This window comes from Pipistrellus hanaki, assembly GCF_964339955.1.
Source record: "Pipistrellus hanaki genome assembly, chromosome: 2".
Taxonomy (NCBI): Eukaryota; Metazoa; Chordata; class Mammalia; order Chiroptera; family Vespertilionidae; genus Pipistrellus; species Pipistrellus hanaki.
The window spans coordinates 89633298-89654227 of NC_140504.1; the positions used below are offsets into that span (position 1 = coordinate 89633298).

Here is a 20930-nt window from a genome sequence, read left to right on the forward strand (position 1 = left end):
ATTTTTTAAAATATATTTTATTGATTTTTTACAGAGAGGAAGAGAGAGGGATAGAGAGTTAGAAACATAGATGAGAGAGAGTCATCGATCAGCTGCCTCTTGCACACCCCCTACTGGGGATGTGCCCGCAACCAAGGTACATGCCCTTGACCAGAATTGAACATGGGACCTTTCAGTCCGCAGGCCGATACTCTATCCACTGAGCCAAACTGGTTTTGGAGAGTGGCCAGATTATTATGCGTTCAAAGATCATAATAATCTGGCCACTCAGTGTAATTTCATAGAAACAAATGAAGCCCTTTGGGTGGAAAAAAGTAGAGAATGATGCATATTATATAACTGGAAGAAAAGACAAATAGGTCTTTTTTGGATATAAACATTATGACAGAAAAAAATTAATTTGAAGACTTTAAAGAAAGCAGGTATGTAAAAAATATGGAAAAACAATGTATAAACATGTACATATGATCTTAATGGGAAACAAGACAGAAAATAGACATTATTCTAATAACTGAATTGTAATACCTAATTAAATATTTACTATAGTATTTTAATATCTAAAAACTTCCAAGTAAAGAAAAACTTAGAAAAAGGAAAATTGCCTTTATTCTCTATTTTTCATTTTTATTCAAAAGCAATGGTGACCTTAGAAACTGTGAAGATGACACAGCAATTACCATTATTAAAAAAGAAAACCAGACTGTTCTTTTCTGCCTTGCTATTTTCCAGATTAGTGAATAAAATGTATTGATATCTTGTGCTTTAAAATCTATTAACACAAGTAACAAGAAAACAATCTAATTCTTGTGAGATGTTTAGGGAAAAATAAAGAAAATGGCCATATTTAAAGGCCCTCAAAGGACATTTTCTAACTTTAAAAGGTTGTGTTACAGAGTGTGTATTGGCTTGAACCTCTTTTATTGTTCAGGCCCCTAAGTTCCCATCAAAGCTGATGATTAAAGTTCTACACACTGGCCAGGTCTCTGCAATTATCCCATTGTGAGGGAGCTCAACAGTGGGCGCCCTGCTATGGCCAGACATCAAGTCATTAGAGAACTGTGAGGAATGATGAAGGTTATTTTAATTCCCTTTTCAGCTCTTCTCAGGAGTGGCTCTTTAGTTCACAGAGCCATGGGTACTTGCTTTCAAAATAACAAGCAATATTATAAATGGAGGTTGCATTATCATGATTGCAGACAATCTAAGGCACTTGAAGGCCAAGGATTCTAGGTCCTCAGTAGGTGCTATGTTGTATTTGTCAGCTAAAAACATATAGATGCCGTAAACAATAAAAGAGGGGATAAGCAGTGAACAGGCTGGGAAGGGGGCAGAGAAAGCAATAAGAGCATACAAGATAAAGACAAGCATGTACAACAGAGAGGTAGTGCAGCCTGGACATTCTCTTGGTCTATAAAACATTTTTACCCATTTTCTTGCTGTTCCACTGTGTAGTGTTCCAGCTCTGAACCGGGAAGGGGCTGGGCAGGGGGAGGAGGTAGAGGAACATTGGCCCAAGTCGATCCATTGTTTTTCTGCGGTTTAGATGAGTTTTTATTTTTCTTCTTTTTTCCACCTTTTCCACCTAAAAGCAATAATGCACTTATTCAGACATACCAAAAATCAGAAGAAACAAAGGACATCAGATGAGACTATGTATTTATGTTTTTAAAACACCAGGATTGGTATGTCACAGTGTTAAAAGCCATAAACAATGGCATTATATAATCAGAAAACATTTTTTATAAATCACCCAAAATAGTATTGTCTCTTTCCCATCCCATAAACTACAGAGTTGAGTAAACCAAATATATGACTGCTATAGGAAAAGCACATTTATTGATTTATGCATGTGTGCTGCCTCCACATTTTCATTGTTAGAGGAAACAATGGGCCATAACATTTTTCAAATGTCAGATTTTAATGTATTTATAATGCTCTTTTGCATTACTCTCTTAGTGGAAAATGCAGTGTCTAAGGATACAGGCTAAACTTTTACATTAGAATTTACTCAATTTAATTAATCCAGGAGAATAACAGTTTAAAAATCAATCAACTATACCAGAGGATAAGTTGTAAATTTTTCATACTAATATGTTTTATAAAAATTTTAACTAATGACCAATTTATTTATTTATTTATTTATTTATTTATTTATTTATTTATTTGCATATAGTGAGCATAGTTCCCAAATGCTTTAAGCAAACCATTTCCTAAATTCCAAAAATAAAAGAAAATGAATGGACATACAGTAATCAGTTTTACTACTATTGTATACAAATGAATGTATGAGCAAAACATGAGCAGAAGGTAACACAGTTGCATATAGGCCATGTGTAGAATTATAGGAGTTTAATAAAATATAAACGAAAATTTATAATTTCTATAGTGCCATGGTTTTCACTCTTTCAAAATTAAGTAAATGAACTTTCTTCCTAACTGAACTATGGGTGGATGCTGGAATTACTACTTCTTGAGCAGAATGACCAAGAATGATTAAAGGGAAGCTAAGAAACTGTTATCACTCCCACAACTATCGGTAGTAATGCAGGGAAAAGAAAAAAAAAGGTACTGACTTCTTGGATTTTTATCTTTTTGGAACTAAAAGTTGTAAGAATCAAATATTTGCAACATGGTTATCTAGCAATAGCGATATCACTTTCTCTCAATTACTAGTCTGCATTCACTAATTTAAAAAATTATGTAATTTAATAATAACTTACTCCAGTGCCCAAAAGTGCTTAAACTATTAAATTACTATATTTTCTAGGTAGTGTGTATAAAACACTTATATTTCTGAAAATGGAGTGCTTTCACCCTTTCTTTCACTTTTATCTTTGGTAGAATGAGAGACATTTAGAGCACAGAGAGGAGCGATCTTCAGGTTCAAGGATAAGAGCTTGATCTCTGGGTTTGAAAACTAGTTTCTCAATTACTCGATAAGTTTCTCAATAGATATCACCTTGATATTCACACATGTAAAACATAGTTACTACTTCTTTAGGCATTTTGAGGGTTTTAAGAGATAATGCAGGTAGAGGACTCAGAATATAAAGAATGCTCAGTAAATGTCAATCATTCCTACTGTTTTCTGATTGTCTTTGCCACATCCAACTCCTCCAAGACAAAGTGTCCCAGGAATAGCCTGATTTTCAGATAAGAATAATAACCTGTTTGAATTCACATCTCTATTGTTTTTATTTAAGACTAGGGGCCCAGTGAACAAAATTTGTGTGTGTGTGTGGGGCGGGGGGGAGGTTCCCTCAGACCGACCTGTACCCTCTCCAATCTGGGAGCCCTCAGGGGTGTCCTACTGATGGCATAGGCCTGCTCCCCATGGTTCTCTGCTCTCCGCGGACCTGCGTGCTTGGGGACACCACAGGCCCTGGTGTTTGCACTCTCAGGAAGCCTGCTTGCCTTTCGCTGCCAGGTCCAGGAGCAAGCAAGGCACTGGTGTCTGCTCACTCACTACAGGGGACGGCTTGCCCCTCACTGCCATGGTCAGGGGCAAGCAGGGCCCTGCTGTCTGCTTGTGCATTGTGGGGAACTGCTGTCTGCTCACTCATTGAGGGGGACTGCTTGTCCCTTGCTGCCATGGCCAGGGGCAAGCAGGGCTCCGCTGTCTGTTTGCTTGTTGCAGGTATCCAACCCCAGCTGCTTGTCATCTGGCGCGAGCACGCTGCCCACAGACCCACCATCTTTGTTGGGTTAATTTGCATACTCTCTCCTGATTGGCTGTGGTATCATGGACGTATGGTCAATTTATATATTCGTCTATTATTAGTATAGATAGTGAGCCTTAATCCTCTGTTTTCTGATAACCCAACCAAACAAGGACTATACATTTTTTCAGTAGCATCAGAACAATATCTCAGTTAAAAAAGGAATGAGCTGGGACACAAGGCCCATAGCTTTTCCCCTAGTCATGCCTCCTTTATTCTTTATATTTATGTGTGTACAATGTTTTTTCACTTTTCATAACACTTTTAGAAATGCAATATGCTCACTCCCAAACTGAGTGACATAAATAGGCATATTCTCACAGCTCCATTTCAGGAGAAGGCATAGATGCTTTCTGAGTGTTGTATTTACACAGTAAAAGAAAAATTAAAAATAATAATAATAAAATGCAGCAGCTTTTGGGGAACTTAGTATTTCTGAAACTAATCTGTTGAAATCCTTATCCAAGGTCAAGAAAGCCATTATCCAAACAACAGACTTAAAAATGTATTGTGGAAACAGATTCATTCAGGGAAGTTGTAAGGACTTTCCACTGAATATACACATTTCCCTCTTTGGGGAAATTTCTGTACTCTTATTGTAGACAGTCTTAATAGTATTATCAATTAACATGCTTTGCCTTCTTATAGCAATGAGCCAGGACAGGTAGATTCTTTGTGGTGGGCATATGACATAAACTAAGGAAATAAAAATCTCTATCTGAGATCTAAAACTTGAACTGAGTCATACTTTGTTACTGTTAATTGCAAAGAAAGATCCTCAAGCATTTCAAAGTGAACTGCCTGTGTTACATTTTAGGAGAGCATATTTTGATGGCTTGCAAATACATTTGACCAATCTCTCTTCAATGCAAAATGTAAATATTTGGATTTACATTTATGTATGCGTAATACATGCCTTCTATGCAGAGAAACCTATGAATACAGCTAATTTTTAAATTAAACTTATAATCTATTTTTAAAATACTGCCATGTAAAAAGATTTAGTTATTGATGCTGATATTGAACTACACATACACGTGTATACAGGGAAAACCCAAAAAAATGTATACACACTTTAACAACTGATATTTCAATATTGAAAATTAAATGTATTTTAATAAACACTGCCCTTATAATTCTTCAAAATGTGTGTATACATTTTTGGGATATCCTACATATATAAAATTATGATACAGATGCTATTTTGTAAGATATTTTTTTATTGCTGGAAGTGTTCATAACTTATGTATTGAACAAATTATAAAAGTTTTAAAGAGGATGAAAAATTCATTCAAATAATTCTGAAATGTCCAATTTTCTTTATTACTGCAATTATTTTAAACTGGTTTCATAACTGTGCACAAATTAAGAAAATCTTATAATATGATATCATTAGATATCCATAGGGCAGTTTGATCCTAAACTTGAGCCTTAGGAAACATACTCATTATTATAAGACTAAAACAAAGTCTATCATTGAACTCAACTAAACGGGAATATTAAATTCACTTCTACCTTCTAAAGAATGCTTTCTATCACTGATTTAAGTGACTTTATATTCAAATGTAGATGAAGTAGTTACTGCTATGCATAGATATATGTAAATGTCACTCCGGAGATTAATGTATTCAAAAAGAAATAAGCACTATTGTGAATTGTGTTCAGCTTACAATTACTCAAAAAATAACTTCTAAAACTCAGTGGCAATCAACATATACAGAATATTTTTATGAAGGATTCACAGAGGATCTTATGGGTTACAGCATATAGATAGCTTTTATATGTATATTGCTTGAGAGTACATATCTTGAATAAAATAAGCTTAACATAAATTACTTTTTAATTATTCAGGGCTATTGTGAGCCTCATTATAAACAAGTGACAGTATAAATGACATATAAAGATGTTCAAAAAAGTCTTCTATTTTATTAAGCCAGTTTCAATTCATAATAGATGTTTAAAATTTTCTGGATTATATAATGTATTTAATTCTACCAAGATGTGAGAAGAGCAAATGGCCCATTGTAAAGGGATAAAAGAGCATTAACATTTTCAGATTGAAAGGGTTCTATCTCCTGAGGAAAAGTCATTTAGTAAAAGTTACCCTAATGATGTAAAGAATTAACTCGTTATGGTCTTGATGCCTGGTAGTTTTATAACATATAATATACTATATTCCTTTACTAAAATGCCTATAGTTAAAAAAAGAAAAAAAAGAAAACAACTTTGTAAAATATGGGATATCATGAATATGAAAAATTAAGCAAGTAAGGCCATGGAATTAATTAGAAATGTGCAAATAAAGTAGTCAGTCATACAACATCCATGTTATGGTTGGAAGTTAGAGTGTGCCTACTACAACTTCTGAATTTTAGAGGTGAGGATCTTTTGGCCTGGAGGATATCACTGATATTCCTTATGACAGGTATATATTCCTGTCCTGTAAAATGTGTTTTTCCCTATACAATACCTACATTATAGTTGTTAGTTTGGCTAATACATCTCAAATATATATTAAAATTTACAGTATAGAAAAGTTATCAATATGAGAGAATATATTTGGGGGGGGAAATTAAATGTGAAGGGAATATCCCATATTACCATTCTTTTTAGTACTAGAGGCTCGGTGCATGGATTCGTGCACCAGAGGGGGGCAGTCCCTCAGCCTGGCCTGTGCCCTCTCATAATCCAGGAGCCCCTCAAGGATGTTGGAGAGCTGGTTTTGGCCTGATCCCTGCAGACCAGGCTGAGGGACCCCACCAGTGCACACATCCGTGCATCAGGCCTCTAGTATCCACATAAGATCTTTGGTTAATCTCTCCCCCCACTTTCCCTCCCTTATTCTCTCTGAGATTCTTCAGTAGGTTCCATGTTTCCATGCCTGTGCAATTGAGCGTCTGCCCCCTGCTGGTCAGTACATGTCATAGCTACTGGTGGAATGGCCACTTAGGCTTTTATATATATAGATGGTGTTAGCACCTTACTTTAAATAATGTCATTTAATAGACAATAAATATATTCCATAACATATTATAAAGAATCTCCAAAAATATCACTGAAATCCTAATATGAAAAAATCTCCAAAATTATTTGCATTTCAGTTGAACTCATTTTTTAGTGTCCACACCAGGTAGTTGACTTTCTCTTATGATTATTTTACTGTAAAGTTCTCTTGAGGCTTAAGTAAGGTTCAAGACAGATCAAATACATCCACTCTTTACCACTCTTTAATGAACAGTATTCTGTAAAATGGCACTATTTTTCAGTAAATATATCCTCATACATTAGTACAGAAGGAGTGACAGTGATTTTTATCCCTACAGGCAAGGATGATTTCATTAGGATAAACTGCTATTGTCATGAAAGATAAGTGCCTGATCATGACTTGTGATTCACTTTTCCTCATGGTTCTTAGGAACACAGGTCATATGCTGGTGACAAACAAATATTTCTCCTTACTTCGATGAGACCAACCTGAGAGACTGCCACTCCGCTCTGAGCTGTTGTGAGAGCTGGTGGTGCTGAAATCCTGTGACTGGTTGTGTGGCATTCTATTAGACAATCCCTCAGCCAATCGGTAGTCAGGGATGTAAAGTAAGGCTAAGGGTTAAAGGGCAGAGGTCACAGTGGCATCATGTGATTAGTTCACAGCACAAGCCCATGCAGAACATGCAGTTAGCAATTCAGAAGCAGCTGTTGGAGGACAGTGGAGGAATGTTTGGCCTAGCCTGCCTAATGGAAGTTGAGATGGATTACTGATCACTATTGATAAAGAGCTAAGAGGATGAAAACGATCAGTGTCAGTGTTTGGTAGTAGCAACGGTGGCGGTGGTGGTTGGTTGGCGGTAGTGGTGGTGGTAGGAATTGTGAAAGGTACATGAATACATGCTAATATATGCTTTTAGTTTAGTGAACCTGGTAATGAATCACCGAACTGAACAGTGAATACTAATTTCTATCTCATGCACAAATGATACAAAAAGAAATCCTCAAGAAATAAGGACCTAACTCACCATTGTTACCTTTGTTCTGATCAGGTAGAGAATAACCAAATCCTATCAGATCTGTTTTTTGCTGAATTGAGCTTTTCCACTGTGGATCAGGCAGATCGACAGCCAATTCATGAATGCTGTTGGAATGCAGGATCTGTGTCGTGGCATATGGGGTAGCCTGTGTTATTTGGCTAGAGCTGTTGTAGGTAGTTTTGGTAGTGAAGTCGATGCTGCTATAAATGGCTCCATCTGAGAGCATCGTTGCTGTTTTATCCCCTTGGCCTGGAACCGGTGGCAGCACATCTGTGGTGAACATAGGAAAATGAAACAATTTAATGATGCACAGACAGCCCAGAACTATCAAGACTGAAGATGAAAAATATATGTGTCATCCTGCATGTTTGCATTTCAGCTGAAATGGGTTTCATGAGCCAATGAAGGATAGATGATGTACAACCTTCGCCAAGCTGTCAGCCCAGTGACAGGCAGGCCTACCGCTCGTCCTTCATGTCTCGCTGCTTACCAGACGTCTTTCCCCATTTTCTTCAACTATGAATGAGAATTTTGGGATATTCCACTACTAAAAAATGCTTTCAATTGTTCACTCTGTTTTAGGACCAATAAAAGTATTACCGCTTTTCAGAAGCAATAAGTTTGAATATACAAACAACGGATGAAAAAATATTTTTCCAAAGGACATAAAGTACAACTGCTTGAATATATATGCAAAAAATTCTGAAATCATACTATGGAACTATGAGGTACATTTTTCTGAAGTTTCAATTTGCTGTTTATCTGATTTGACTTCACAGCTTCAGGAATGGAGTGCAAGTTATGGTACCAATTTTTTTTCCTTGGATAACAAAAGAAAATTTTTATGAATATGTCATTTTCACAATACAGCAGGATTTAACTCCATAAAAAGCAATCTGAGTGATCAGAGTTTAATTTATTTTACCAACTCTTACAAGTGGAGAATTAGAGTTTCAAATTGTAATACAACAAGAGTAAAATTAAACTTTAGGAACTACACTGAATATCAAACAGTCCACTTATTATTAATTATTTTGGTGTGCTGAATTAGCTTTATGTGATGCTTTATAATTCAGAATTACTAAAATAAATAAATAAATAACTGAATAGCACCATTTTTAATCATGGAGAGTTAAAAGTGAATCTACTTACAATATATTTCTTAATCTATATTTTAAAAGCCATACTTTGTAAAATTTGAAGTCATCAATCAACTTTAATTCTTCATTGTAGGAAATTTTCAACTAGTTATAGTACTGTAACATTAAATAATAAACCAAATCATGTTAGTACCAAAAACCAATTTTCATCACAAAGAGGAAGTTTAAATAGGAACTTAGTCAAAATATCCTCAAAGTTTTCAATGGTAGCTAATAGTACTTGAAAAATAAAAATTTTTATATTCTTTTTATATTTAAAAAAAAACTAAAAAATAAAAATTGTCTTCTTTACAGCAGTAACAAGACATTTATAATGTACTAGAGGCCTGGTGCATGAAATTTGTGCACAGTTAGATCACTCCTAACTGCCTCTGCCTGCCAGCCTGATTGCCTCTAACTGCCCCCCTCTGCTGGCTTGGTCGCCCCTAATTGCACCCCACACCAGTACAGTTGCCCCCAAATTCCCCTCCCTGCTTGCCTGGTCACTCCCAACTGCTCCCCCCCACAGCAGCCTGGTCAACCCCAACTCCCCCCCCCCCCCTTCACCCCTCACTGCCACCCTCTGCCGGCCTGGTCACCTCTCACTGCCCTTCTTTCTTGTCGGCCTAGTCACCCCACACAGCCTGCTGGTCAGTCATTTGCTCGGCCCTCGCTAATCCTCCTTCTGGCCTGGCCACCCCATGCAGCTTGCTGTTCGGTTGTATTGTGAGGGTGTCATGACCAATTTGCATATTACCCTTTTATTAGTATAGCTTAAGGCCTGGTTTCATGCACTGATGGGGGGTGTTGCCTGTGGGGATCAGCCTGCTGTGGGAGCAGCTGCTCATCCCAGTCAGCCGAGCAGCGCTCCCACTGTGGGAGCACGCTGACCACCAGGGGGCAGTTCCTGAGTTGAGCTTCTGCCCCCTGGTGGTCAGTGAGCATCATAGTCCACAAATCATTCTGGTCATTCTAGCATTTGGTGACTGGGCTTTTATATAGAAAGATTTTGTACACTGTATAATTTAGGTCTTTTTGAAAATTTTGAAGTCTGAAATTCCAAATTGTTTTATATTTAAATGGATATATACTTTATTGAAGTAAATATTTTAAATGAATAGATTGATAAACATATTCAAATTTAAACATTTCATCAAGGTGTATAAGCAAGTAAAATCATTTTGCAATTTCAGAATTTCACAACTACTTTCTTGTCGTTCTTGCTTTTAGTTATAAACTCATTTTGAAAATTTGATGATGAAGCAGCATATTTCATTCTCAAGTGCCACTACCATTTTTATTATCAAAACTTTTAATATTTGATATTATATAAAAATCGTGGAAATAAATCCTTCACTCTGAGGAAGTTTTTAGTTTTTGCCACTTCCACAATGTCTTTCACTGATAAATATTAACTGGCATGGGACTCAGCTTCCCAATGCCTTGAACTTGAGCTTCTCTGAAGCTTTGAGATTTAAACTGGGAGCCACTCCAACAACAAGCTTTGAAAGTGGTTGTATGTTCAATGTTATTCTGCAACAGCTAAGGCTGTGGCTCTAAAATAAAATTTCTCTTTCTGCTGGATGAAATTAGCTTTCAAGTCCAAGTGCTCTCTACTGATTTTTGGGAGGCTGCATATTACCTTCAAATATTATTTGATCACTCTTACATTTTAAAAAATGTACCATTGAAAAATTGGAAGCATATGCATAATATGTGGGTGTGGGGGAAATCCTTTATATCAGATGCTTTGGAACCTGGCCAGCTTTCTCCAAAAAGCGTGCACCAGAATAGGTGCTGCCATCTTTAGGCAGGCTTCCTATCTTCCATTTTGCACACTTCATATCTACCATCCTTAGCACTTCAGGTTGGCTGACTGGCACTTGTTAACATTTGAGTTTGAAACCTATGAATGACAGAAAACCTTCTATCCAGTTGGAATCACTCATGAATCCTTCTGTAATTTTCTAATATCTTGATTAAGAATGAATTTATTTATTTATGTATTTGTCCTGGCATAATTAATTATATAAATGTCTGTATCCATTACTGTATCATAGTTACTTGAGGGCAGAAACATAAAAGATTTATGTCTATATTACCATATTTTCCTCACATAGTATTTCACAGAGTTTAAGCACTCACTTAATGGTTATATATATATATATATATATATATATATATATATATATATTTTTTTTTTTAATATTTTTTTCTTTTTTTCTTTAATATATTTTATTGATTTTTTTTTACAGAGAGGAGGAGAGAGGGATAGAGAGCTAGAAACATCGATGAGAGAGAAACATCAACCAGCTGCCTCTTGCACACCCCCTACTGGGGATGTGCCCGCAACCAATGTACATGCCCTTGACCGGAATCGAACCTGGGACCTTCCAGTCCACAGACTGACGCTCTACCCCTAAGCTAAACCGGTTTCGGCTGGTTAAATATATTTTTAATAATTTGTATTGTCAAAATGCAGACGTATGCAACAATAAGAAATTTTATCATTCAAAATGTATTGGTATTCCATTTTTAAAGGGGAATGTCAGTGTACATGATAATTCTTCTCAGTGAATATGGGTGCACTACAATCCTAACTGTGAGCTCTGTCTTTAGAACCTTGGCTCTTGAATCTGTCAGACTTGCATTCTAAACCCAGATACCAAATTAATCATTTTGAAAATCTTAGTGTTGTTTTTTTTTTTTACCTTTAAAAATGAAATAGGTTTCCCTAGCTCAAATATCTATCATGCGAAGAAAATGAAAAAAGTACAAAAGTTTTCAACACTATTTTCTGTATATAGTAAATGTCTAAAATGCCTACCACTGAAAATAGATTCTATAGACCCTGCAAAAACATTGGCTTGGCCTTGATGTTCATCTGTAAAATATTTCATGTTACGGAAATGAGGTAGAAATATAAGCAAAACTTTGAAAATCAACAAATTTGATTTGGCTATATTAGATGGAGAAAATTTAGATGTTAGTGTAACCTGCTAGAAATTGAAAAATAATTATTTTCCTCCATCATCAGGTATTTATTTATTTATATGAAAATTGAACGGTGTGTTATTCCAATACAAACACAAAATGTAGAAGAGGCAGTTATCCATTGACTGATTAAAAATCCTATTAAAATATCAATGGCATATTTCACATATCTAGACAAATACTCAAAAATTTTATATGGAATAATAAAAAAAGACCTTAAGTAGCCACAGTAATCTTGAGAAGAACAATATTGGAGGCATCAAGCTATACTACAAAACCACTATGATCAAAACAGCCTGGTACTGGCACAAGAACAGTCATATTGATCAATAGAACAGAACAGAAAACACAGAAATCAACCCAAGCCATTATGTTCAATTAATAGTTGGCAAAGGAGGCAAGAGCATACAATGGAGTCAAGGCAGCGTCTTCAATAAGAGGTGTTGGGAAAATTGAACAGGTACATTCAAAAAATAAAATGAAACTAGACCAATTTACACTCTACACAAGAATAAACTTAAAATGGATACAAGACTTAAATGTAAGACATGAAACCAAAAAGCTCCCATAAGAAAACATAGGCAGCAAAATATCAGATATCTCACTTAGCAGAATTTTCACTGATACATTGCCTAGGGCAAGGAAACAAAAGTAAAAATAAACAATTGGGACTACATCAAAATAAAAAGTTTTAGCATAGCAAATTAAAGTGACAATGAGTTGCCACCTCACACCTGTCTGAATGGCTAGCATCAATAAATCAACAAACAAGTGCTGACTAGGATTTGAAGAAAAACCGTATGCTAGCATACTACTTGTAGGAATGCAGACTGATATAACCACTATGGAAAACTGTGTGGAGTTTCCTCAAAAAATTAAAAATGCATCTGCCATTTGACTCGGTGATCCCATTTCTAGGAATATATCCTAAGAAGCCAGAAACACCAATCAGAAAGAATATATGTACCTCTATGTTTATAGTAGCATTATTTACAATAGCTAAGATCACAAAGTATCCCAAGTGCCTATCAATAGATGGAGAGATTAAAAAATGTGGTACATTTATAAAATGGAATGCTATGCAGCTATAAAAGGATCTGTTACCTTTTGAAATATCATGAAGGGACCTGGCGAGTACTACGCTAAGTGAACTAAGTTAGTCAGAGAAAGACAAGTATCACATGATCCCATTTATATGTGAAATCTAATTATCAAAATAAACTGATGAACAAAATAGACCCATAGACATAGAAGCATGCAACAGATAGATGTATTTCAGAGGGAAGGGCTCGGGTGGGAAGCAATTAACCAATGAACTTATATATGTATAGCCCACGGGCAGACAATAGTGTGGGGAAGGCTTGGAGAGGGGGTGTAAGTGGGTGAAAGAGGTCTAGAGGGGGAAATTTGGATATGTTTAATATTTTCAATAAAGGTAAATTTTAAAAAAGAGTTTGGGGAACAGAATTTCTTTTGACACAGGTAGTCTAGGTAGATCAAGGGGGCATGTTCTGCCTACCTGGTGAGGAGATAATTCAAGTACAGAACTTACTCATGGTGAAGTGATAACCCATAGTGCAGGCTCAGAGTTTGGTCAAGTAGAGAAGGCAGCCACTTTCAGAGGCTCTGATCATGTAAGAATCCTAAACAGGGTCTACTAAATTATAGAAAGTAAACTAGAAGTGGAATGATCTTAAAACTTACTTTCTGTTCTCTTATTTACTCCAATAATGCATATTGACCACTGATTGTATGGTAAAGTTTGTGCTAAACCCGTGTGTGTGTGTGTGTGTGTGTGTGTGTGTGTGTGTGATCCATTTAATTCTCATTACACACCTAATGATTATTTTCTGTATTTTATTTGGAGAATGGGAGGGAGTCACCTTATTATAGTTGGTATTACAGAATGTATACTTATACAATACTTAATAGTATTATTTGAAATACTGTTTTAATGATATTCAAATTGGCATGGGTAGTCCATTCTTTTTTTAGAAAAATAACTTTATTTATTTTATTGATTTCAGAGAGAGGGAGAGGGAGAGATAGAAACATCAATGATGAGAGAGAATCATTAATCAGCTGCCTCCTGCACACCCACTACTGGAGATTGAGCCTTCAACCCCGGCATGTGCCCTGACTGAGAAGGAAGCCATTACCTCCTGATTCATGGGTCAACACTCAACCACTAAGCCACATCGACTAGGTGGTATTCCGTTTTTAAAAAGAAAAAGCCAGCATCCTTTTAAGTCAATATCTTTATATACTCATACCTGTGAAATCTACCACTGGGGCTAGTGGACTCAGAATAGTTGAATCTAGCCCTGTGTTTCCTACAATAATTCTACCTCAAAATATAGAAATCTTCCAATGGATTTATCCAAACTTTCTTGAATTACAGCACTAGTTTCCTAATTAATCACCTCATTTTTTTTCACTGTAGCTCCCTTCTCCACCCAGCAACAGGCTGGATGACTTAAAGCAGTATTTGGAGCCTAGCATTCTCCTTTTAGAAATCTATGAGCGGCTTTTGGTCATGCTTTGGAAAATGTTTATAGTTTCTGTGAGGCTTCGAAGGCAATCTATGATTTTTTTTTTTTTACCACTTCTGCTGTCTTGCATTTTATGCTAAGTCACTATATAATTAATTTCTCAAATAGGTCAATATCTACCTTATATCTGTGCCTTAAATTATGCTAGCTTATTGTCCACACACCTTTTGTCACGTTGGTTTTTTTTTGTTTTGTTTTGTTGTGTTTTTTTTTTTTTTTTTTTTTTTTTTTTTACTAATTCTTCTCTCTCCTTCAAATATCAACTTAAGTAACACTCCATTCATAGAACTGTCTTTCTTCCAATGGGCAGCTTTCATGCGGGATATCAGCAGCACAGCTCAAGTTCATTTGCTGTCTGCACAAATTTCTGCCAATAGCAAACTCATATATATGTGCCAAATTAAACACTGGGACCAGAGACTTCTCTAGTCAAGTCTTTTTCTAAACCCACTGATCTTTTATTGATTGGATGGGGGGGAGGGGGGGGAAGTGGTGAGTATTTATAATTGGTCCAATCCTGTTCCCTATAAAGACCTATGGAAAGAACTCTGGCACCAAATTTTGGATACTTCAGCATGTCAGCTACTTAGCACCTTATTGTCTATTATTTGAAGTACCAGATATCAATTACAGAACTACAGGAAAGTTCTCACTCAACATGTTTACTTCAGGTATATAATATATTATATAAGCATAAAGACCATTTTTCATCATATTACAATAATATTATATATTTACTGTCTGCCATAATGCCAGGTACAAAGGGCATGATCATTAAATATATGATGAATGAATGAGAGAAGTGAAATAACTAGACAAAATTATAAGCCCTGTATAGCAGCATAGTGAAAAGTCTTAAAAACAAAATGTATTATGAGTATTTATCTTCTTGGTTAGTAATGACTTCCTTAAAACTTAGTTTTACTCAAGGTAATATAGGAAAATAGTTTTATAATAAAATATTCTGCAAATGTACTGTGCTTATTAGTACACGTGTTTCACTAGTTTTAAATATGAAAAATACTCTTTGGTATATCTTTTTAAAAATCTTGAAAATCCAAGAAAACAAATAACAAAATTTTGAAAAGATAACTTACCGCCACGCCCAAAATTCCCAATCTCATTTGGGCCACTATTGCTATTGTTGACTGGCAAGCTTGTGGCTGGCCATGAGTCAGCAAGCCATGGATAATTGGGGTCTCCAGCATTTAAAAGACCTGGACGGCTGAAAGAGAAATTAAAAAGAAATCAATTGGTGGAGCTCAGTGGGGGATGTGAACACCTGTCTCATGCACTGAAATTAATTTAAGAATTTAAGATTTTAATTTACTTCAAATTAAAATGTGTAGACTTTCTAAAAGTAAGGAACTTTAGAAGTTCTTTAGGTTATATAGAGAAGTTAGTGGCAGCAAAGGGTCCCACCTGGGATTCTGCTGACATCAAATAAATTTTGTCATTTGCTCTGAAACTGGTAGGAATCAGTAACGTAGCAGGATCCCCAAACGAGGTTTGATGATGAATTGGCACCTCAAGGGAACAATTGCTCAGAATGACTGCTCAGTACCAGCCATTTCCAGGACTTGGGGCTATTGCTTCCTTGATTCCTGCAAACCCCATATTTATCTGTCCCCAGAATGCTGTAACCCCTGTTATGAGCCTCATGTTCGATTTAGGGCAAAAAGCTTGAGGAAAATTAATGAATAGTATTTATACTGTTCCATCAATAGCACATTTCCAGGTTCTGTAAATTGCAAAATATAAGAGGTATATTATAGTTTTCTTCTAAGTTAATAAAAGATCCACTGTGATCTCATACAGCATGTGCATAAAGTCCATGAAGAAAACTTTCTTCACATCATAGTTAATAAAGAATTCATATTTTTAATATTAAAGATGGAGATTCTAATTCCTGCACAGATTATTAAATTATTTACAAAAATAGCAACATTTATAACCATTGTACTTCCTTTTTTATAGACTCTCTGGTACAATTCTTAAGAGAAGCACAAGTTTCTATGGAAACCGCAATAAGAAGATCCAACTGCTTTCTTGCTACGTACAATAATTCTCATTAGACCTAATCTCTTTTTGCAAAAATATTGATTAAATAGGAGATTGGAAGTTATTACCAGAGCCTAATTACAATCTCCATATTGGCAAAGGGAAAATAGATGAGGATATATGAGTTTGTTATCAGCTTTTATCAATTTCAATTGAGTATCTAAAGTTGTGGAATCCAGTCCTATCAATCTACAGCCTATTCATCATACATGAATCATTTACTTTGTGATCGATTATGTGTAATTGTTCACTCACTGCAATTTAGTGAGAGCCAATAAGGAGTCTTAAACAACAGCAACTTCATTTGCTAATGTCTAATTAATGCAATAAAAATCCTGCTAACAAATGAACACATTCCTTGTGATATTTACTACTAATTTCTTCAGGGACATCTGGGAGATATGAAACATCTGGACTTGATTTCTCTAAAGTGCACAACAGATAGATCATTAAACCTGTGGTAAGCCATTTAATTCCTCCTAGAATTCTCAGACGTGTAAGTGATCATTTATTACAATAATGCCTCTTACTTTAGAGTTTTCCTTGTCCTGATTACAAATGGTAATAGCAATAAAAAAGAATCTCCTTAACATACCTTCCATTGCTCATTAGTCCTCCATCTCCTCTTTGAAATGTAACTGTAAAAAAAAAAAAATCACACACACACACACACACACACACACACACACACACACACAGTCAATATTAATTACAACTGATAAAAAGTACATATTGGCCTTTAGTTTAGAGCTGAGGCCTCTGGGAATTTTAATAAAATATAATTAACGTAATTGTATAGGGAGTAGAAAGGAATGGTTTGGCTCAGGGCAAAGCAATCACTTGCTCCAACTTTAATAAGACATTTAAAAATTCTTTAAGCCAAAGGTATGGTTAAGTCAAAGGGATAAGTTGTATTTGAATGTCAAATGTTACAATTGGTGTACCAGTATATATTTAGGGGCATTAAAGCTGACAAGTTATACTTGAGGATTATGAAACCATGGCTTTTAAAAAATATATATTTTGTTGATTTTTTACAGAGAAGAAGGGAGAGGCATAGAGAGTTAGAAACATCAATGAGAGAGAAACATCGATCAGCTGCCTCCTGCACACTCCTTACTAGGGATGTGCCCACAACCTACGTGCATGCCCATGACCAGAATCGAACCTGGGACTCTTCAGTTTGCAGGCTGAGCCAAACCGGTTAGGACTGAAATCATGATGTTTGTTATTAATATATGAGTATCCTAATTAGAAGGAATGCATAAAATGAATGGAAACTGAAACAAGAGAGTCCAATGACATAGGTGACATAGGCTGACAGCATATTCCTCACCGTCATAGAGCCTTTAGGGTTTAAGTGCACTGATAAGCATTGAGTTGAGCAGCCAGTTACAATACATGTGAACTGTATTAATAGATAGTGATGTACTCAGTGCTTTGTTTCATCATCCAACACTCACAAACATTTTTTCAAATAATTATTACTGAATATATTCCACTGGTACGTAATGATTACAAAACCGAGTTCTTTATAAAACTGTGGAACTTATTAGCAACACCAACAAGCATCCAATAGAATCACAGCTGGAGAAGCCACTCCCTTCAGCCACCAGATTCCATTCAACAACTAACAGCATGGAAGTGGGCTCATGGGATGAGCCAAAGAATATTAATATCCGTTCAGGCCCATCATTGATTGTTCAAAATCTTTGCAGCCAAATGTGTTTAAAATTCAAAATATATCAAATCTGAGAAAAGTATTAAGTTGCACTGTATGGAGAGGGTCTAGACAATTATTGACAAATTATAGTCAATAATACTTAATATTTTTGCAGGGAAATGTGAATATTTATGATTAGTAGGATAAAGTCTGCAAATAATTTCACTTAGGATGAAATGACTTAGCTTGAAAATCATACAAAATATTTGGTATTTAGAAACTTATGGATGGCCAAATTAAAATTATGCCTCAAATTAGGATGAATCAGCTAAACCAGTCACTGGAATGAAGGGAAAATACATTTCAGAGATGAGAACCCAACATATCTTATTTTTGGAAGACACTGATTTTATTTACAATGTGTGTGTTTTTATTTAACTTAATAAAAATAAAAACAAATGAAAATATATGAATTGATTCATATTTTAAGTAAACTGAAGGACCTATACATATGCTAAATACCTTTGTACAATCTCTCTGTAATTCATCTGTCCCTCAAATTTCCACTATCAAATATGGTCACTCCACATATATATTTTTTTAATTTCTAGAAACAGTTCTCCAGTTCTTTCCCTAAATTCCTTTAATGGCATCTGTCTCAAGACAGTAAGGTGATTCGATCATATTCCCAAAGGTCCATCAGAACCTTCCTGAGGTACTACGGTGTAAGCCAGTGCTTTCAGGGATGCTGGCTGGCACCTGGAGTATACGATCTTATGAATTTTTGAGGCAACATCTCAAATGCATTATAAAACAATCGTAACTTAGTCTCTGCTTTGATCGAAGAGCACTGACTGCTTCTCCGTTTTCTAGTGGCTCACTTAAGTGCCGGGAATCAGGAATGGGCAGGGTGTCCAACATTCATTAGGTCCCTCTAATAATTGCATTTAACAACAATAAAGAAAAATTAATCTGAAACATTTAATGAAAAGAAAACTGACATGGAAGGTGTTAGAGGCCTGATAAAGAAAATAACCCCAACAAAATGTGAAAACTGTACAGCTATTTAGCTTTCCATCTGATGTGACTTTTCAGTTACATGATTTTTAAGTGACTGTTTTACTCTGCTAAAACAGAGTTAAGGAAGTGTCTTGAATGTCATTGTGAATATGGAAGTAGGCAGGCACTGATGGGCAACACCTTAAATATCTGTTAGGAGGTATGTAGGGAGAAGCTAAGTATTTCTCCCCAATTTAGATTCTTCCCCTCCCCTGCTACCTGAAGTCTCTGTTGCTGCCAGAAAAATAAATGCCATTAGAGAAAGGACAACTGAGGAGGCACAGAACTGTGTTGCAGTCAACTTGCACATACTAACCAATGGTAAAGTCTTCATAACATTCACCTCTGCATACCCTCTACACAAAAGCAAAAATACATAGTACATTGTGAAGTACACAACTAACTCAAAGCAGCCTATACACACCATTTATATAATGAGAATCTTCCATTTTGTATATGTGTATATATAAAAAAAGAAAAGACCCTTATCATAATAAAATTACTTAATTTTCTTTTTAAAGCAAGGGAAATAAGAGGACACCTTGAAAAGGTGCTCCAAAACTTTTAGATTTGTTCTACTTTGAATAGCAATGAAAAGTAACTGAATTCTATTAGAACATGGGATTAAAAGTAGACTAGAAATAAGAATGAACAATTAGAACTCCTAAAATGGAAGTCATTTGGTATTTTTATAAATACTTTTTGTGTATGTACAAAGAGAAGGAAACATAAAAATAAATTCCACAGCAAACTGAAAGCTGTTCTGCGGTAGCTATCATTTCAAAGAGATGTTGTACCACTTTGAAGCTGAAAGCAAAGAGGATAGGGAGAGCAAAGGTGATTGGACATCTCATTCTAGTCATGATTTTGATACCCCAGTATAGTAATTTTGTGCTTATCAGGCATAAATTTGAAGTAGGTGTGAATCTTTATCAGGCGTTTCTGTTAGGATATTTAGCTGATAACTTTCCTCAAGCCATGAATGGACGTTTTTAGCTAAAACTAACTAAATAATGCTAAGGTTTCTAAAAAAAAAAAAAAAAAAAAATTACAGAAATCGCAATCTGAAATGATTTAGAATGCCATTAAATACTTTGAATATATTACAATATTTACAAATGATTTATGGTAAAAAGATTCTGCAAGTTTGTATCATACACAAAGTACCTGCACTACTGTCTGACAGGATTAACCCTAATCTCACGCCTGCTAGGAGCCAAGGGGAGGGAAAGCATGGCTCTGCAGTAAATTGCTATTTGGAGGTGAGGAAGCTTTCAGAACGCCTATCTCCAGCAGGCCACGTTTTCCTACTCCAAATGGAAACTTTAATGTTGCCAGCCAAGCCTTGGTCCCTTTCCTGATAAGCTATTTCTCAAATGTGAATGTAGATTAATCCTCTTTTTAATAAGCATTAACTCAGCCCAGATAATCAGAGTATAAAAATTCCATCCAATCTTTTAGCGGTCCTTGGATAGTTTTGTCAAATAATTTATATTTCAGAAACAGTTTTAAAAGCTATGCTTCAATTGTTTAATGTTTCACAATTTGCTCACTCATTAATTGTTAATACTTATTGAGTTTCATAAAATCTGTTATCTACAGAGGTAAGAGTCATAAAATAAAATCACCTGTTTAAAAGTAAAATATATATTTATTCCATTAAAAATCTGATGCTTTAAAATTATGAATAAGAAGGTGAGCAACATAAATTTGAAAGA

General features: G+C 35.4%; 1 protein-coding gene across 17 annotated transcripts in view; it reads right to left on the bottom strand.

Moving 5' to 3' along the window:
* Positions 1–20930, bottom strand: part of ROBO2 (roundabout guidance receptor 2) — a 655712-nt gene that overhangs the window by 42486 nt on the left and 592296 nt on the right. For 9 of the 17 annotated variants that reach the window (XM_084875913.1, XM_084875907.1, XM_084875902.1 and 6 more), the window contains 5 exons: positions 17086–17128; positions 15527–15654; positions 7733–8014; positions 7194–7319; positions 1426–1582 (listed from right to left, as the gene is read on the bottom strand). In XM_084875913.1, coding sequence (XP_084732039.1) covers positions 1426–1582; positions 7194–7319; positions 7733–8014; positions 15527–15654; positions 17086–17128 — 736 coding nt within the window. The remainder of the gene's footprint in view (positions 1–1425; positions 1583–7193; positions 7320–7732; positions 8015–15526; positions 15655–17085; positions 17129–20930) is intronic. The other 8 variants (XM_084875905.1, XM_084875903.1, XM_084875900.1 and 5 more) reach the window with 2 other exon arrangements.